The following is a 20,347-nucleotide window of genomic DNA, read 5'->3' as shown; positions in this document are numbered from 1 at the left end:
GCTTTAGGAAAGGAGGTGGGGCTAGCGGAGGCTATGGAGGTGGGTTCAGCAAGGGTGGTGGGGTCGGTGGAGGAGCAAGCGGATGGTTTATATGTGGTGGTAGTGCTGGCGGTGGAGCTGGTGGAGGAGACGGCGGAGAGGCTTTCATCTTATGTTGATTAATTGAGATTCATATCTATCTATTTTGGTTAATTACTAATTTATTAGCCATAGAAAGGTTGATAAGTTAATTTTTTCCACAAAAAGAATGTGATCGACAATATTGTTGCATTTTCTTTTTATCACTGAGAAAGTAATTCAATGATTTTTTATACTTTTCTATAATTATCTTAAGATAATTTTCTTACTAAATAGCAATCTTACAATTATCGTTTCGTAAAAATCATACCATCACGGTATACACACTCGAATCATAACTGTTTTGATGCAAGGCTCCGTCCATTTTACAAAAACAACTTTCAGGAAAATGTTTTTAGGTGTTCGGTTCATGACAAATAATCTACTTAAGGAAAACATTTTCCCTCAATGGAAAAAATACTTTCAAAAGAAGCAAAAATGATTTCCTTTTTTAAAAGAGAAAATCATTTTCCATATCTTCTTTCTCCTCACTTTCTTTCACCAAACACATTTTATTTTTATTTTTTATTAAAAAAAGCGAGTTTTTAATTAATTAATTTTTTTTTTCATTTTCCTTTTTCTTCTTCCTTGGCCGGTCATCGGCCATGGCGGTGGCCAGTGACCGGCCACAAGCGAGCTTGAGCCCCGCTAGATCTGGCGAGGCACAAGGCTGCCTCGCCTGAGGTCGCTAGAGGTTTGCCGACCTCTGGCCTTGCCTAGCTCGCTAGATTCAGCGAGGCTCGAGCTCGCCAGTGTCCGGTCGTCGTGGTCGGCGACCGGCTGAAGAAGAAGGGAAAAAAACAAAGAAAGAAAAGAAAAAAGAAATTTTTAAAAATAAAAATTATTAAAAGTAGTGCATGGAGGAAAATCAAATTAGATTTTCCATACCAAACGACGGAAAATATTTTCCAAGACTTTTTCAGATTTCAGCCGAACACTAGAAAATTGTGCCATTTTTCAGAAACGTAACATTTTTCGCGAAACGAACGGAGCCGTAGTTCCCTTTTTTTCTTTGGTTCTTTTACATGGTTTTCGACCCCAATTAGTTTATTTTATTTTTGTCGAATAATGAAACTGTTAATCTTGTGAATTTTTAATTTGTTTAATATTTTTTTTTGCTATGTTTTTCTTTTAACTTAGTCCTTAATTCTATTAAAAATGCTAATGAAAATGCTGATATATGCTGTCATGTTAGCATTAACTAAATTAATTTGTCTCGATTGGATTAAAATATTAGAAAATTAATAAGATCCCAAAAATCCTAAGAGAGAAAGACAGAGAAGAACGAGGGGGAGTGGTGGCAGTGACGACTCCACCCAAGCCCTTGTGATGGCCATCGAGTTCTCGTCGGCCTCCGATTGATCATGGCACGGCCGTTGTTGCCTCTAAGAGAAGCACACCCATAAAAAATAGAGGGGGAGACAACTTTGGAGAGAGAATTGGTGATTATTTTTAAGCCCTAAAGCGGAGTCTAGCGAACTCGGCCTTGCCTCGCTAGAGTTTAATCCAAGCTAGCAGTCATTGTTGTCACGAGACTTTGGTCGGCCGCTACAACCCTAGACACCACCAAACTATGTTCATTGGCCCTACAAGTGGCATTGGTGTCTGTTGACACCTAAATTTTGTTCAATCATTTAGGATTTAATTGCACGAAAATTAGGGATTGATTTTTAACCCCTAAACAAAAATATCTTCATTAAATTACATGGCATATGGATGTTAGGCGCATTTGCATTAGTAGAATTTAGCTAAACATATTTTCCTTTTATTTTATTTTATTTTTATTTTATGAAAAAGGAAATCATCATTATAAAAATTATTAAAAAAAGGAAAAAAGAAAAGAGAGAAAGACAAAAACGTGACCTCTTCCCTCTCCCTCTGGGCACTCTACCCACACTTTCACAAAAGAAGCAAAAAGGACGAAAGGACACAGAAGAAAGGGCTCGGCCTGTTTTCATGAAGAAAAAAAAAAGGTAAAGCTAACCAGAAGAGACAAAATAGGGAAAAGCTCTTCTGCTGCCTCTCGGTAGGGGTTAAGAACAGGGAGAACAGAAGAGAGGGGGTCGGAAAGAGGGAAGAAGAGGCATCATCGGAGAGAGTTTGAGAAGAGAGAAAGGGAGGGGTCTAAGAGGAGAGCGCTCCGGTTCCTCCTCAGGAGGGTCGCCGGCAAATCTCTTCCCCCTCCCAGTGAGCTAGCCTCCGTCACCGGACGTCCATCGCCCCGGCCACCGCGTTTGGTGTTGGCGAGTCAAGAACAGAGGGAGTTAGAGAGGAGAAAGAGGAGGCCGAGCGAGAGAGTAGAGCGAAATCGGAGAGTCTCGAGTCTTACCCGCTCACCGGAGTGCCACCCGAACCTTCATCGAGCTGTCCAGCCGCCGCGCTTCGTCTCGGACAGACCCGAACCAGGTGGGTTTTCATCCTTGTCCTCCCCTGTTTTCCCCCTTCTTCCCCTGCCTCTCGGACACCAGACATACCGAATCTGTTCAGTGCTTGTCGGGCTCCGTCCATGGAGGATAATGCTCGTTTGACACTCAAAGACATTCTTTTAGATGTTATATGCTGAGTTGGTGCCCCAAACCATGTCAAAAGGGAATCTGTATCTCTTTTTTAGTCACACCCCACATGCTCGATGAAATGCCCGAATGAACTTTCGATTCTGTTCTTGTGAAACCAATTTCTAAAACTTTGTTGTGTGCGTGGTTTGTACTAACGCCATTACTGACCCCGATTTTGGTTGCCTTTCATGTGATTTTGGCGGCGTGTTAACGATGTCCGAGTCGACCGCATGTGTTTTCCGTCGTCGGGATGCCGTTCCTTAAACCGGAGCAGCCAGCGGTTCAAGGCCGCAATCGTTAGTCGTTTATCCTCATTCTCTGTTTGTTTGTGCTCGTTTTGTCTGGGTTAAACGTTTGCGACGAGGGCCGAAAGTAGAACAATCGGAAAGTAAGTTTTGGTCGCCGGCGAAGGGGTGTGTTTTTGGGGTCGTCGGAATGGTCCCCGGAATGTCTTGCCGGCTATGACGGCATAAGGCCGACGTCTGCCGTCAGCGCTGGCGGCCCGAGCCGACGGCCGGTGGTGGGTGGCCACGGCGTGGTCTCAGTTGAAGAAGAAGAAGATTCGGTGAAGAATAGCAAGAAGCAGGGGAAAGTCTTCTGGGCAGAGAGGATCACGTGCATGGGCATGAAGGGGACGAAGAGTAATAGAATAATAAGAAAAGAAAAAGAAACAAAAAAGAAAGGAAAAAGAAAAGAAAAGAAAAAATAGAATAAAAAAAAATCAAATTTTGAAAGTTCGGGCGGGTCGGAAACCCGGGTCGGGCGGATCGGGTCAGGGGACCCGGTCCGGAATCTTTATTTTATTAATAAAAATTTTCAAAATTTTCAAAATTCAAAAAAAATTTTAAAAAATTTTAAAAAAATTAAAAATTCCAAAAAAATTCGAAAATGTTTAAAAATCCCAAAAAGAATTAATTAAATAAAAATATTAAAAAATATTAAAAAATTCAAAAAAATTAAAAAATTCAGAAAAATTCGGAAAATTTCCAAAAAAATCAGAAAATTAGGAAATGTTCAGAAATCAGTTTTGGGCTTAATTTCACTAGATTTTAGGTTAAAAACTCAAAAAAAAATGAATGAAAAATGAGAAAAATCCTCTAAAAAATTCCCAAAATTCAGATAAGCCATTAGGGCTTTACTTTAGGGTTTTTGATTGCCTTTTTTCTTTCTAGAGACGATGCTAGGTCGCTGGTTGTTTATTTTCTTTATGATTATCTTGTTGCACACTTTTAATATATTGATTGATGTTTTCTATTTTTAGAATGGTTAGGCGGAATCGTAGCTTTTTCTATAAGCTGTCCGGTACGTTAGTTTGCGAGCATTCAAGTTTAGGTACCGAAAGGGCACTAGTTAAATTGCTAGTGTAATCAAGTCCCCGAATTTTAGAATATCTGATTTTCGCGGGTATCGAGACGACACTCCCGCGTCTCGATCAGGGTTTTTAGCCAACCCTTGATCATGGCTAGTGGCGACTCCAATCAAATGTTTTTTTTTTTAAAAAAAAATTCTCGTCGCATGAGGTATGAGGCCTGGGAGTGCCTCGATCTTTGGATTAATGAACCATTTGGTTTGTCTTTCAAATGAATCAATCGTTGTTCACATCATAGACAAATACCTCTTGGCCTAAACCCGATCTTTGGCGGGGGTAGGTCGCGACAGTGCCCTTTTTTTAAATTTTTTTTCTTATTCTAAATACATGCGTTCTGTTTTATTTTTAAAAAAAAAGTGAAAGACACATGGGATGTCACATTAGAACCATGTCAACATTTAACGGCAACTTAACGACCACATTATACTTTTTAAACAAAAGTGTTTGAACAAAGAAAAACATATAATTTAGAGACAACGTCATACTGGAGCCTAAAGCTCGAGTTTATAAATCGTACAATATTTCGATGACTTTTTTTTTTTATAATCACGATCTACCACAACTAGACCTGTTAAATGGGTCTTAAAACCCATATATGACCCATTAAAAAAATAAATAGGTTATAAATGGATCAATACAACTTTGAAGAGCCATCTTAAATGGGTCATAAAGTTTTAAGCCTATCATAAATGGGTCTTAATGGGTTGAGTGTGGAACCATTTCCAATCCATCCATTAAGCCCAAACACACTTTCTCCCTTTTTTTTAAAAATCGAAATTATTTTTATTTTTTTCTCTTTCTCTTTTCAGCCGGTGGCAGGCCACGGCGACGGCCAACGACCGGCCATCGGCCACAGGCAAGGATGACCTCGCAGGAGGCCGGCGAGGCCTCAGGCTTGCTGGAATCGAGCAAGCTCGGCCTCGCCGGATCTGGCGACCTAGAGCTCGCCCGAGGTCGGTGAGGCCGAGCTCGCCCGATTTCGGCAAGGTCGTCCTTGCCTGTGGCCGGTCGCTGGCCGTCGCTGTGGCCGGCCACCGGCTGAAAAGAGAAAGAGAAAAAAATAAAAGAAAAAAAGAAAAAGAAAAAGGAAAATAATTAAAAATTTGATTTTAAAAAAGATAAAAAAATATTGAAATCATTAAAATGATTGCATGAAGTAAAATCAAATCAGATTTTATATACCAAACGTTGGAAAATATTTTCTAGTTTGTTTTCAGATTTCAGCCAAACACCGGAAATTTTTTTATTTTCTTGGAAAATGACTTCATGGAAAATATTATATAAAAATGTTGCATTTTTCACAAAACAAACAGAACCTCAATTTTAAAAAAAAATTATAAAAATTGTTTACTAGCTTTGTATTGTATGAAAATGTTTTAGTAGTATAATTTAAAAAAAAATCATAAAAAACAAGTTTCCTTATATTGAGTTAAATATAGAAGTGTTTTAGTAATATGGGTCAGGTTGGATAGGGGTTGGGTATGGGTCGGGTCGGGTCGGGTCGGTATGGGTCGGAATGTTTACATTACAAATAAATGAATCATAAACAAATTAATGGGTCAATTTGGGTCGGACCATTTATGACCCGACCCAAACCCGACTCGACCCATCAGTTTAACAGGTCTAACCATAACTTGTAAAGTTGTAAAGTTTTGTTTGATTTCAAGACATCTAAGTATGGTTTTGGGCTTTGGGACCTTATTTTCAGGCATCAAAAGGAATGAGAGAAATTGGACCAATGATTATTCCCACATTCAACTAGAGTTTTTGCAACGTTGGAATACTTATGATTCCTAGTTTCGGCAATCGAAATCGGAAAATTAGAAATTTTTTTGATCACCATGAAAAACGAGCGATCGATTTCAAGAGATCCAAATTGAATGTCGAATTCGGGTGGAAATATGAGCATCAAAAGACTAGTTTTGCCTAGCAAAACCAATTTTTGAGGTTTGAAATGTACTTTGAGTCTTGTACATCTTTGATCAAATCTTGATTGACTCTTGGTCAACATAATGATTCGTGACAATAGGAGGCAAAAATTGAGATGTCTACATTCATCATTTAGCGAGTATATAGAATGTCTTCCTGTTAATTTGTTTGCTGCTATCAAGTAGGATAAATGAAATCTCGAATCTTTTTTTATGACCTCCGCCTGAAGAGAGGACGAAGAAGAGAGAGAGAGAAAGAAAAAGTTTAAGATTTTGTTATTTTTTATTTAATTCCACGTCAGTGACACGTGTCGGTTCGTGATTGGTAAACAGTACATATGTGCTTGCAACGTCAACATATGACGCGTTGCTATGCATGCACTCCTTGACTTGACATTGCTCTCTCGTTCTTGAATGGGATTCTTGACGTTGCAACATTCTTTTTTGTATCTCTCTTGCTCTTGAATGGGATGGCTCGTCCCTTCCCTTTTCTCTCTCTCAATAATGCTCGTACCGTAATGAATACCTTTCGTTCTTGTGCTCAAACCGGTCAAAAGCTCTTTCTACTTTTTGAGAACCAAAAAAGGCACTAGGTGCTAACTGCTGAGTGATCATTGCTGCTTGTGGACAACATCTTTCATCCAAATGAAAGAAAAAGAAATTATATTATATTATCTTTCGAAATTATTTATTACAATAAATAAAGGAAAAAGTGAGCTCGAATTGAAAATATTGTGAGGGCCTACCGTGTTACGAGCACATGTATGTCCGGGCTTTTACGGTCCCTCAACATCCATGCATGCATCATTTTCCTAATGTATAAGAAAAAGCATATTAGAAGGTCCTTTTATTTATTCTAATAAAAAAACCAAAAAGTCCCTCTAATGATTACAGCACAAAATATTCTCGTCCCGACACGTGGATAATAAAACAAGTTGAATATCAACATGCTTATTGACATATAGATTGAAAAATGTTCTTGCTCTAATGCCATTTCATGGACAGGCACAATTACGGCCCATTGATTTTATTTTATTTTTGTCGATAGCCCATTGATTTTGACTTGAGAGAGAGAAAAAAAGGAAGGGATTAATTACGGTGGATACGAGGCATCCCATTCGAGAGAGAGAGAGAGAGAGAGAGAGAGAGAGAGAGAGAGAGAGAGAGAGAGAGAGAGAGAGAGAGAGGAATATTATTCTTGACTTGACATTGCTCTCTGGCTCTCCAATGGGATTCTTGATGTTGCAATATTCCTTTTTGTATCTATCTTGCTCTTGAATGGGATGGCTCGTCCCTTCCCTTTTCTCTCTCTCAATAATGCTCGTGCCGTAATCAATACCTTTCATTCTTGTGCTCAAACCAATCAAAAGCTCCTTCTACTTTTTGAGAACCAAAAAAGGCACTAGGTGCTAACTGCTGAGTGATCATTGCTGCGTGTGGACAACATCTTTCATCCAAATGGCGCAAATGATGAATCAGCACCCCTGGCCAGCCAGCTCAATTTCCTTAAGAACTTTCTGATGGTACTTCCATAATTTCACCCGAAGCCGGTCCCCTAAATATCTCGGAGTTGACACCATCTTTCATCCAAATGGCGCAAATGACGACTCAGTACCCCTGGCCAGCCAGCTTAGTTTTCTTAAAAACTTTCTGATGGTACTCCCTTAATTTCACCCGAAGTCGGTCCCCTAAATATCTCAGAGTTGGCACACTTGTCGTTATTGATATTTTGTACTATAAATTTCTGCTCAAAAACCAAATACTCATCACCATCCATCAAGCCCTCCTCCCAGCACAGACCAAAATTCCTTTGCCTTTCAGCACAATGAATCCCACCTCTCTCTTCCACCTCCTCCTCCTTCTCTTGCTTTCCACCGCTACAGCCTTCACCCATAAGGCCAACACTTCATGATCAGTTTTAGATTACCGGAACTAGAAAATAAATAATACCCTCCCGAAGCCGCTGGTGCTTTTCTCGCAAGCATCACCCATGTCCTTTGATACGGCGGCCATCTTTGCCCAGTTCATTGGAGAAGGTAGCATCTCTGACCACCTCCTTTCATTTTGCAAGGAGGCGCAAATGGGATGCTTCCTAAGCTCATCGTCGGATGCGACGGACTCCTTCATGATCAATTATGCCGATATTGCAACGGACTCTTTCATGATCAATTATGCCGATATTGCAACGGACTCTTTCATGATCAATTATCATGTCGATAGTGTGACGGACTCTTTCATGATCAGTTCTGCCGATAGTGCGATAGGCTTCCATTTGGATTATGGCAAGGAGCCTGGCAAATTCTTTCGAGAGTCAGCTCTAAAAAGTGAGAATGTGATGCCAATGCCTGACATCACCAATAAAATGCCTAAAAGATCATTTTTACCTCGGAGAATCTCCTTGAAATTACAATTTTCGACCCTGAAGCTCCCTCAACTAAATCAAATCTTCCGTGCGAAAGAGAATTCCCCTATGGGGAAGATCTTGGCACGCACAATAGCCCAGTGCGAGAGCGCCGCAATGTATGGTGAAAAGAAGAGTTGTGTGTCCTCCATCGAGGACACGATTGACTTTGCCACCGCGATTTTGGGTCATGATGTCATGGTCCTGTCCACGACAAGTACTGGAGGATCGAAGCAGCAGGTCATGATGGGGCAAGCGAAGAGGATGGAGTCCAGCGATACGAGAAAATCGGTAGCGTGTCACCAAATTCTGTTTCCCTCGGTAATCTATTACGAGAAAACCGATTGATTTGCACCTCTGAGTTGCGAGGGAAACAGAATTTGGTGACACACTACCGATTTTCTCGTATCGCTGGACTCCATCCTCTTCACATGCCCCACCATGACCTGTTGCTTCGATCCTCCAGTACTTGTCGTGGACAGGACCATGACATCATGACCCAAAATCGCGGTGGCAAAGTCAATCGTGTCTTCGATGGAGGACACGCAACTCTTCTTTTCACCATATATTACGGCGCTTTCGCACAGGGCTATTGTGCGTGCCAAGATCTTCCCCATAGGGGAATTCTCTTTCGCACGGAAGATTTGATTTAGTTGAGGGAGCTTCAGGGTCGAAAATGGTAATTTCGAGGAGATTCTCCGAGGTAAAAATGATCTTTTAGGCATTTTATTGGTGATGTCAGGTATCGGCATCACATTCTCACTTTTCAGCGTTGGCTCTCGTAAGAATTTGCTAGGCTCCTTGCCAGAATCCAAATGGGAGCCTGTTGCACTATTGGCATAACCGATCATGAAGGAGTCCGTCGCACTATCGACATGATAATTGATCATGAAAGAGTCCGTTGCAATATCGACATAATTGATCATGAAAGAGTCCGTTGCAATATCGGTATAATTGATCATGAAGGAGTTCGTCGCATCCGACGATGAGCTTAAGAAGCATGCCATTTGCGCCTCCTTGCAAAATGAAAGGAGGTGGTCGGAGATGCTACCTTCTCCCATGAACTGGGCAAAGATGGCCACCGTATCGGAGGACATGGGTGATGCTTGCGAGAAAAGCACCAGCGGCTTCGGGAGGGTATTATTTATTTTCTGGTTCCGGTAGTCTAAAACTGATCCGGAAGTGTTGGCCTTAGGGGTGAAGGCTGTAGCGGTGGAAAGTAAGAGAAGGAGGAGGAGGTGGAAGAGAGAGGTGGGATTCATTGTGCTGAAAGGCAAAGAAATTTTGGTCTGTGCTGGGAGAAGGGCTTGATGGATGGTGATGAGGATTTGGTCTTTGAGCAGAAATTTATAATACAAAATATCGATAACGACAAGTGTGCCAACTCTGAGATATTTAGGGGATCGACTTCGGGTGAAATTAAGGGAGTACCATCAGAAAGTTTTTAAGAAAACTAAGCTGGCTAGCCAGGGGTGCTGAGTCGTCATTTGTGCCATTTGGATGAAAGATGGTGTCAACTCCGAGATATTTAGGGGACCGGCTTCGGGTGAAATTAGGGGAGTACCATCAGAAAGTTCTTAAGGAACTGAGCTGGCTGGCCAGGGGTGTTGATTCATCATTTGCGCCATTTGGATGAAAGATGTTGTCCACACGCAGCAATGATCACTCAGCAGTTAGCACCTAGTGCCTTTTTTGGTTCTAAAAAAGTAGAAGGAGCTTTTGATTGGTTTGAGCACAGGAATGAAAGGTATTCATTACGGCACGAGTATTATTGAGAGAGAGAAAAGGGAAGGGATGAGCCATCCCATTCAAGAGCAAGAGAGATACAAAAAGGAATGTTGCAACATCAAGAATCCCATTGGAGAGCCAGAGAGCAATGTCAAGTCAAGAATAACATTCCTTTCTCTCTCTCTCTCTCTCGAATGGGATGCCTCGTATCCACCATAATTAATCCCTTCCCTTTTCTCTCTCTCAAGTCAAAATCAATGGGCTATCGACAAAAATAAAATAAAATCAATGGGCCGTAATTGTGCCTGTCCACGAAATGGCATTAGAGCAAGAACATTTTTCAATCTATATGTCAATAAGCATGTTGATATTCAACTTGTTTTATTATCCACGTGTCGGGACGAGAATATTTTGTGTTGTAATTATTAGATGAACTTTTTGGTTTTTTTATTAGAATAAATAAAAGGACCTTCTAATATGCTTTTTCTTATACATTAGGAAAATGATGCATGCATGGATGTTGAGGGACCGTAAAAGCCCGGACATATATGTGCGCGTAACACGGTAGGCCCTCACAATCTTTTCAATTCGAGCTCACTTTTTCCTTTATCTATTGTAATAAATAATTTCGAAAGATAATATAATATAATTTCTTTATCTTTCATTTGGATGAAAGATGTTGTCCACAAGTAGCAATGATCACTCAGTAGTTAGCACGTAGTGCCTTTTTTGGTTCTCAAAAACTAGAAAGAGCTTTTGACCGGTTTGAGCACAGGAACGAAAGGTATTCATTACGGTACGAGCATTATTGAGAGAGAGAAAAGGGAAGGGACGAGCTATCTCATTCAAGAGCAAGAGAGATACAAAAAGGAATGTTGCAACATCAAGAATCCCATTCAAGAACGAGAGAGCAATGTCAAGTCAAGGAGAAAATATTCAGTGCATGCATAGCAACGCGTCAGATGTTGACGTTGCAAGCACATATGTACTGTTCACCAATCACGAACCGACACTTGTCACTGACGTGGAAATAAATAAAAAAATACAAAATCTTGACATTGCCTAGAATCGGACCGAGCCAATGGTCTGGTTCCCGGTTCTATGATTTGCCTGTCCGGTTCCTAGTTCTAAAATTAAGGGACCGGTCTTACCGGTTCGGTTCCCGGTTCCGAGCGGAACCGGACCGAACCGGGAACCAATCACCCCTACAATTTACATTTTAATTACAATTTATATTGAAGAATTCATTATTTCATAATTTTATAATTCATTATTTTTTTATTTCATAATTTATTTTAAAAAAATTTAAATTACGAACCGGAACCGGCCGATTCCGATTCGTGGCCATGCCTAGATACGAGGCATCCCATTAGAGAGAGAGAGAGAGAGAGAGAGAGAGAGAGAGAGAGAGAGAGAGAGAGAGAGAGAGGAATGTTATTCTTGACTTGACATTGCTCTCTGGCTCTCCAATGGGATTCTTGATGTTGCAACATTCCTTTTTGTATCTCTCTTGCTCTTGAATGGATGGCTCGTCCCTTCCCTTTTCTCTCTCTCAGTAATGCTCATGCCGTAATGAATACCTTTCATTCTTGTGCTCAAACCAATCAAAAGCTCCTTCTACTTTTTGAGAACAAAAAAAGGCACTAGGGTGCTAACTGCTGAGTGATCATTGCTGCGTGTGGACAACATCTTTCATCCAAATGGCGCAAATGATGAATCAGCACCCCTAGCCCAAATGCTCGCTTCCTTAAGAACTTTCGATGGTACTCCCCTAATTTCACCCGGCCGGTCCCCTAAATATCTCGGAGTTGATACCATCTTTCATCCAAATGGCGCAAATGACGACTCAGCACCCCTGGCCAGCCAGCTCAGTTTCCTTAAAAATTTTCTGATGGTACTCCCTTAATTTCACCAGTAGTCGGTCCCCTAAATATCTCAAAGTTGGCACACTTGTCGTTATCGATATTTTGTACTATAAATTTCTGCTCAAAAACCAAATCCTCATCACCATCCATCAAGCCCTCCTCCCAGCACAGACCAAAATTCCTTTGCCTTTCAGCACAATGAATCCCACCTCTCTCTTCCACCTCCTCCTCCTTCTCTTACTTTCCACCGCTACAGCCTTCACCCCTAAGGCCAACACTTCCGGATCAGTTTTAGACTACTGGAACCAGAAAATAAATAATACCCTCTCGAAGCCGTTGGTACTTTTCTCGCAAGCATCACCCATGTCCTCCGATACGACGGCCATCTTTGCCCAGTTCATGGGAGAAGGTAGCATCTCCAACCACCTCCTTTCATTTTGCAAGGAGGCGCAAATGGCATGCTTCTTAAGCTCATCGTCGGATGCGACGGACTCCTTCACGATCAACTATGCTGATATTTCAACGGACTCTTTCATGATCAATTATGCCGATATTGCAACGGACTCTTTCATGATCAATTATTATGTCGATAGTGCGACGGACTCTTTCATGATCAGTTATGCCGATAGTGCGACATGCACCCATTTGGATTCTGGCAAGGAGCCTGGCAAATTCTTCCGAGAGTCAACGCTGAAAAGTGAGAATGTGATGCTGATGCCTGACGTCACCAATAAAATTCCTAAAAGATCATTTTTACCTCGGAGAATCTCCTTGAAATTACCATTTTCGACCCTGAAGCTCCCTTAACTAAATCAAATCGTCCGTGCCAAAGAGAATTCCCCTATGGGGAAGATCTTGGCACGCACTGTAGCCCAGTGCGAGAGCGCCGCAATATATGGTGAAAAGAAGAGTTGCGTGTCCTCCATCGAGGACACGATTGACTTTGCCACCGCGATTTTGGGTCATGATGTCATGGTTCTGTCCATGACAAGTATTGGAGGATCGAAGCAGCAGGTCATGGTGGGGCAAGTGAAGAGGATGGAGTCCAGCGATACGAGAAAATCGGTAGTGTGTCACCAAATTCTATTTCCCTCGGTAATCTATTACTGTCACTCGTTTTTTGATGTAAAGATTTATGAGGTAAACATACTCGATTGCAACTCAGAGGTGCAAATCAATCGGGCTGTGGCAATTTGCCACTTCAACACGTTCGCATGGAGCCCAAATCATCCTGCATTTCTGGATCTGAAGTCGAGTCCTGGCCAGACCGAAGCATGCCACTGGGCTTACGAGAACAATCTGGTTTGGATAGCGATTTAGTATGTATCCAATCTGGTGTACAAATCTATATATTTGGGTTTGACGTGTGAAAGTTGTTAAAGGTCAGTTGCACTAACTTTCTACCATTTGACAACTGCAAGGTGGATGGGGACAGCTGCCGAAGGTGTTGGAGATCTGAGTGTTGAAGGAGTTTGAGTTCTGAGTGTTGAAGGCGTTTGACTTCTTTATGTGGATGTTAGCTACTAGTAGGAATCCTGTCCCATAAGATGCTGTTGAGAAATCAGCCATTGAAGTGTGTTATGAGTTCGCATGTGTGAGGTTTTTACTCTTTTTCTTAGTATTTGATGGGCGAGACATTTTGTTTCGTGTAACCTAATCGTGGGTGTGACCGTCAGATTTAATAAAAAAGCATGTTCGACTCTAGAATTAGTTAATGTTGTGGGCAACTCTACAAAGTGCCAAAGGGAGAATCGGAACCTTAATCCTTGAAATGATGGAGCACTGATGCTATTTGGTTGATCAAGAGCTTAAACAAAAGTGCTTCACCATCGCCGACCTTGACAAGGATTGGATGGGATTAGTTAAATCCCATTCGGCAAAGACCCTCTGATATTTATCAGTCTTGGTTGATTGCTATTTTCAAATTATTGTTATGTTGTTTGGAGAAATTTGCTATGATATTGCATTTTAGCCACTTGGAGGAGAGTCATAAGACTTGTTAATCTATGATTCATTGAATCTGGCTTTGATTAAAGATCTGTTATGCTACTCTTTGTATCTCAGAACTCGAGAGGACGCGCATAGCTTCGTTTTTCTCAGCGCTTGCATCTGGACTTGTCCATGCCTCTCAATAGCTTATGGGGACAATAAATATCATAGGGTCTTTGCCGAATGGGATTTAACTAATCCCATCCAATCCTTGTCAAGGTCGGCGATGGTGAAGCACTTTTGTTTAAGCTCTTGATCAACCAAATAGCATCAGTGCTCCATCATTCCAAGGATTAAGGTTCCGATTCTCCCTTTGGCACTTTGTAGAGTTGCCCACAACATTAACTAATTCTAGAGTCGAACATACTTTTTTATTAAATCCGACGGTCACACCCACGATTAGGTTACACGAAACAAAATATCTCGCCCATCAAATACTAAGAAAAAGAGTAAAAACCTCACACATGCGAACTCATAATACACTTCAACGGCTGATTTCTCAACAGCATCTTATGGGACAAGATTCCCACTAGTAGCTAACATCCACATAAAGAACTCAAACGCCTTCAACACTCAGAACTCAAACTCCTTCAACACTTAGATCTCCAACACCTTCGGCAGCTGTCCCCATCCACCTTGCAGTTGTCAAATGGCAGAAAGTTAGTGCAACTGACCTTTAACAACTTTCACACGTCAACTTGAGAAAAAAAAATACTTTCACACGTCAAATCCAAATATATAGATTTGTACACCAGATTGGATACGTACTAAATCGCTATCGAAACCAGATTGTTCTCGTAAGCCCAGTGGCATGCTTCGGTCTGGCCAGGACTCGACCTCAGATCCAGAAATGCAGGATGATTTGGACTCCATGCGGACGTGTTGAAGTGGCAAATTACCACATCCCGATTGATTTGCACCTCTGAGTTGCGATCGAGCATGTTTATCTCATAAATCTCTACATCCAAAAACGAGTGACAGTAATAGATTACCGAGGGAAACAGAATTTGGTGACACACTACCGATTTTCTCGTATCGCTGGACTCCATCCTCTTCACTTGCCCCACCATGACCTGCTGCTTCGATCCTCCAGTACTTGTCGTGGACAGGACCATGACATCATGACCCAAAATCGCGGTGGCAAAGTCAATCGTGTCCTTGATGGAGGACACACAACTCTTCTTTTCACCATATATTGCGGCGCTCTCGCACTGGGCTATTGTGCGTGCCAAGATCTTCCCCATAGGGGAATTCTCTTTCGCACGGAAGATTTGATTTAGTTGAGGGAGCTTCAGGGTCGAAAATTGTAATTTCAAGGAGATTCTCCGAGGTAAAAATGATCTTTTAGGCATTTTATTGGTGACGTCAGGCATCGGCATCACATTCTCACTTTTCAACGTTGACTCTCGGAAGAATTTGCCAGGCTCCTTGCCAGAATCCAAATGGGTGCCTGTCGCACTATCGGCATAACTGATCATGAAGGAGTCCGTTGCAATATTGGCATAATTGATAATGAAAGAGTCCGTTGCAATATCGGCATAGTTGATCATGAAGGAGTCCGTCGCATCCGACGATAAGCTTAAGAAGCATGCCATTTGCGCCTCCTTGCAAAATGAAAGGAGGTGGTCGGAGATGCTACCTTCTCTCATGAACTGGGCAAAGATGGCCGTCGTATCGGAGGACATGGGTGATGCTTGTGAGAAAAGCACCAGCGGCTTCGGGAGGGTATTATTTATTTTCTGGTTCCAGTAGTCTAAAACTGATCCGGAAGTGTTGGCCTTAGGGGTGAAGGCTGTAGCGGTGGAAAGCAAGAGAAGGAGGAGGAGGTGGAAGAGAGAGGTGGGATTCATTGTGCTGAAAGGCAAAGGAATTTTGGTCTGTGCTGGGAGGAGCGCTTGATGGATGGTGATGAGGATTTCGTTTTTGAGCAGAAATTTATAGTACAAAATATCGATAACGACAAGTGTGCCAACTCTGAGATATTTAGGGGACCGACTTCGGGTGAAATTAAGGGAGTACCATCAAAAAGTTTTGAAGGAAACTGAGCTGGCTGGCCAGGGGTGCTGAGTTGTCATTTGCGCCATTTGGATGAAAGATGGTGTCAACTCCGAGATATTTAGGGGACCGGCTTCGGGTGAAATTATGGGAGTACCATCAGAAAGTTCTTAAGGAAACTGAGCTGGCTGGCCAGGGGTGCTGATTCATCATTTGCGCCATTTGGATGAAAGATGTTGTCCACACGCAGCAATGATCACTCAGCAGTTAGCACCTAGTGCCTTTTTTGGTTCTAAAAAAATAGAAGGAGCTTTTAATTGGTTTGAGCACAAGAATGAAAGGTATTCATTACGGCACGAGCATTACTGAGGGAGAGAAAAGAGAAGGGACGAGTCATCCCATTCAAGAGAAAGAGAGATACAAAAAGGAACGTTGCAACATCAAGAATCCCATTGGAGAGCCAGAGAGCAATGTCAAGTTAAGAATAACATTCTTCTCTCTCTCTCTCTCTCTCTCTCTCTCTCTCTCTCTCTCTCTCTCTCTCTCTCTCTCTCTCTCTCTCTCGAATGGGATGCCTCGTATCTAGGCATGGCCGCGAACCGGAACCGGCCGGTTCCGGGCGGTTCCGGTTCGAAACCGGCCGGTTCCGGTTCGTAATTTAAAAATTTTAAAAATAAATTATGAAATAAAAAAATTATGAATTATAAAATTATGAAATAATGAATTATTCACTATAAATTGTAATCAAAATGTAAATTGTAAGGGTGATTGGTTCCCGGTTCGGTCCGGTTCCGCTCGGAACCGGGAACCGAACCGGTAAGACCGGTCCCTTAATTTTAGAACTAGGAACCGGACCGGCAAATCATAGAACCGCGAACCGGATCATTGGCCCGGTCCGGTTCTAGGCGGTCCAATGGAACCCTTTGCTCTTAACTAGCAAAGGATCATAGCCACAAAAGGCATACAACTTCACATGCTCATGGCTTGGCTTGGGTTTTATACACAACCCCTTTGATGGTCTCTTCATTCTCATTCGATGTGGGACTCTTGGCCTTTGTATGAAGATAAGCCAAGAGTCTCACATTGAAGGTATTCAAGGCAAGCCAAAAGTCTCACATTAAGGTATTCAAGGGGCCAAGCCTTGTAATTAAAGTTCAATACACCCAAGCCAAGCATTGTAATTAGAGATCAATGCACTTACAATGCATGGCAATTAGAGTTCAAATTGTTTTATAAAAAAAAATTAAATAATGAATTTTGTTTTTAAATTTCATTATTATTATTTTTTTAAAATAATTTGGAACCGGGTTCCGGGCCGGTTCCAAAATTGTTGGAATCGGAACCGGGCCCGTAGGCCACGGGCCGGTTCCTGTTCCGAACCGCAGGCTCGGTCAACGGGCCAAGTCCGGGTTTGATCGGACCGGTTCCAGGCCAAAACCGGCCAGTGACCATGACTACTCGTATCCACTTAATTAATCCCTTCCTTTTTCTCTCTCTCTCTCTCGTCAAAATCAATGGGCTATTGACAAAAATAAAATAAAATCAATGGGCCATAATTGTGCCTGTCCACGAAATGGCATTAGAGCAAGAACATTTTTCAATCTATATGTCAATAAGCATGTTGATATTCAACTTGTTTTATTATCCACGTGTCGGGACGAGAATATTTTGTGCTGTAATCATTAGATGAACTTTTTGGTTTTTTTATTAGAATAAATAAAAGGACCTTCTAATATGCTTTTTCTTATACATTAGGAAAATGATGCATGCATGGATGTTGAGGGACCGTAAAAGCTCGGACATACATGTGCTCGTAACACGGTAGGCCCTCACAATCTTTTCAATTCGAGCTCACTTTTTCCTTTATCTATTGTAATAAATAATTTCGAAAGATAATATCATATAATTTCTTTATCTTTCATTTGGATGAAAGATGATGTCCACAAGCAGCAATGATCACTCAGCAGTTAGCACTTAGTGCCTCTTTGGTTCTCAAAAAGTAGAAAGAGCTTTTGACCGGTTAGATCCCCTCATTGGTATCAGAGCGTGGTTTTATGCCTAGCTTGGTTCGTTCCATGCGCTTAGTTGGTGATTGTTCAGTGCTGCGAAGAATCCTTTCTCTTCATCATGACCGATCCAGATACAACTCCAATCGCTCGTACTGCTTCTCTCACTCCATCGTCTTCTTCTTCATCTTTAACTGAGTTTCGTACTTCACATGCTTCTAAGATAGATTATCTTTATGAAGTCTCTCTTAGTGATGAGACCAAGATTTCTGAAACACAACTTCCTCTCATGAATCCATACTCAGCCTTTGCTAAACCCGCTACATCTTTTTCCCCCATCAGGTCAATACGACATCTCATCCGTCAAACCCCGAAAGAGGTCAAGGAATACGTCCAGTCTTCCAAATTTGACCAGCACCCTATTCCTGCCTCTGAAAAGGAGTACTTTGTTACTCTTCAAATTCCTCCTGAATTTCCCAAACAGTGGATCCAACAAGGGTATTCACATATTCACTATGGCGCAGTCCGTCTTGCTCTTACCTTTCATGGGAGAAAAGGTTTGCCTGTCGTAGCAAGAATGGCTCTTTTGGATACCAGGTTCCTAGAATACTAGCATGCTTGTATTGGTACTGTCCAAACTACTTTAAATGCTGGAACAGTCTTTGTAACCCTTTATCCAAATTTTAATATTGCCCTTTCCGATCCCCAGCTACTTTCTTTCTTGAAAGTGCAACTTCAGCTTACTGGAGCTCCTCAAACTGCCGATTCTATTGCTGCAACTCTTCGTTACCAAATGGTGTATAGAGTCCAAAATCATGCTCTAGATCTGAATTTCCAACATGGAAATGAAGATGCATTGTTCATCTCCATGCAAAATGATCAGGCGTCTTGCATTCATGTTCCTCGGCAGATCCCAAAAGAAAAGTTAGCCAAGCTTCTTCCTGAATCTTGGATAACAAATTATGAAAAGCTCCACCAAATTAGCCAACCTCTCCAGCCTTCAGACTCTGAATTTGTCAGACAAAGAGATGGTACTGTAACCATCAAATTCCGCAAAGAGAAGGAAGAAACTCCTTCCATCTTTCCTACTATCTTTATGATAGAACCCTGTGTTCCTAATCCAGTTCCTGAGGAACCAGACCCAAAAAAGCTGGTCCAATACTTCAAAAGTGACGGACATCCTGTCCATCACTACAAAGACCCTTATGGACATTGCTTCTGGGATCCTTTTTGCTAGTGTTCTTCATGCACAAACTCCCCAGATGAAGTAGATCCAGCTACCAGGCCTAAGCGAAAAGCTAGGAAGGCCAATGACAGCTTCTACCAAAGATATTTGGATGGAGACCCTACCATTGATACTCTTGGAGAAGATAGTGGATACCAGTTTATGGTATCATACGGACCACCATCACCTTCATCAACTTTATCACCTCCATCATTTTCATCATCTCCACCATCACCTCCAGCTTCACCCCCATATAAAAAATCTGTCGTTTCCCCTTTCTACAAACCCATCTATAAGTGGGTAAAGAAAAATTCTTATCCACTTAAAATTCCAGTCTTTCCTGAAAACCCAACCACCGGGCAACTTCCATCTATCTCCATGTTCAATGAAGCTGATTTCCCTCCTCTAAATCCTGCTGAAAGTTCTCAGCTTTCTTTTCCTGCTACTGAAGAATTTACCGATCCACAACGACGATACCTTCATGCTCCAAAAATTCCTTCTCCCACTGATGTTGATGAACGTGGAAGGCCAAAAAGAACGCCTGCTGCTGAGGCTGTTCTAAACTGGCAGTCGGAAACTCTCCTGGCACAAAATCAGGCTTTCAAAACACTTGACTCCAAAATTATTGATGTGCAACAAGACATCCGAAGGTACGACGAGTCCATCAAAAAAATGCTTGTGGATTTCCAAAAAAGACTTCATGCTCTGGAATCAGGCCAGCATCTTGGCTACCATTATCTTGAAAGTCCGAAGAATGAAATAGAGAAACTCAGAAGGCAAATCAGTCTCCTTGAAGAAGGAAAATTTAAGCCTACTGATTTTTTCTCTATTCCAAGAATCGGATACTCTCTTCCACCACCGCAAAGCTCTCCAGTTTTTGCTGCAGCTGCTCTTGCAGCCGAAACTTCTACTCAACGAGACAGAAGTGATATGACAGAAATGCGCAATCGCATTCGGGAAATGGAGAAGCTCCGAAAGGAAAGAATGAAAGAAAAACCTGTTGCTGAGCCCTCTGGAGACCCTGAAAAGAGTTCTGATCAGCAGATGATGATCTCAAACCCCTTGGAATCTTTTCTGAGGGATTTAAGCAAAGATCAACAACAGAATCCAAAAGCTGATTCAGACCAACATCTACCAGAGTGCACTTCTCAAGTAGCAAAGGTATCAAA

The 20,347-nt window shown here is 41.8% G+C and overlaps 3 protein-coding genes, 1 long non-coding RNA gene and 1 pseudogene across 4 annotated transcripts; 3 read left to right on the top strand and 2 right to left on the bottom strand.

Annotated features, from left to right (window-relative positions):
• Positions 1-2,168: 2,168 nt before the first annotated feature.
• On the top strand, positions 2,169-3,304 carry LOC130138632 (uncharacterized). The gene is made up of 2 exons (XR_008816993.1): positions 2,169-2,523; positions 2,895-3,304. It is a non-coding gene; the product is annotated as an uncharacterized LOC130138632 (long non-coding RNA).
• A 4,631-nt stretch (positions 3,305-7,935) lies between these two features.
• LOC130138607 (polygalacturonase non-catalytic subunit AroGP2-like) lies at positions 7,936-8,695 on the top strand. The gene is made up of 2 exons (XM_056313096.1): positions 7,936-8,610; positions 8,666-8,695. Exons 1-2 carry the CDS (start codon positions 7,960-7,962, stop codon positions 8,693-8,695), a joined length of 681 nt encoding a protein of 226 aa, XP_056169071.1. The 5' UTR covers positions 7,936-7,959.
• Positions 8,696-8,699: 4 nt separating this feature from the next.
• LOC115668761 (polygalacturonase 1 beta-like protein 1) lies at positions 8,700-9,671 on the bottom strand. Its single transcript, XM_030590159.2, has one exon. The coding sequence runs from the start codon at positions 9,630-9,632 to the stop codon at positions 8,700-8,702; it is 933 nt and encodes a 310-aa protein (XP_030446019.2). The 5' UTR covers positions 9,633-9,671.
• A 2,336-nt stretch (positions 9,672-12,007) lies between these two features.
• On the top strand, positions 12,008-14,172 carry LOC130138579 (polygalacturonase 1 beta-like protein 1; annotated as a pseudogene).
• A 129-nt stretch (positions 14,173-14,301) lies between these two features.
• On the bottom strand, positions 14,302-15,440 carry LOC115669304 (polygalacturonase non-catalytic subunit AroGP2-like). Its single transcript, XM_056312985.1, has 2 exons — positions 14,721-15,440; positions 14,302-14,587 (listed from the first exon to the last, which is right to left on the bottom strand). Coding segments are annotated over exons 1-2 (711 nt in total). The 5' UTR covers positions 15,431-15,440; the 3' UTR covers positions 14,302-14,586.
• Between the last annotated feature and the right edge of the window lie 4,907 nt (positions 15,441-20,347).

Source organism: Syzygium oleosum, unplaced genomic scaffold (genome assembly GCF_021117445.2).
Source record: "Syzygium oleosum isolate NSW1041296 unplaced genomic scaffold, Sole_v2.1 Sole_v2.07, whole genome shotgun sequence".
NCBI lineage: Eukaryota > Viridiplantae > Streptophyta > Magnoliopsida > Myrtales > Myrtaceae > Syzygium > Syzygium oleosum.
The sequence above is the reverse complement of the archived record's forward strand: the minus strand, read 5'-3'. Positions and strand labels throughout refer to the sequence as shown.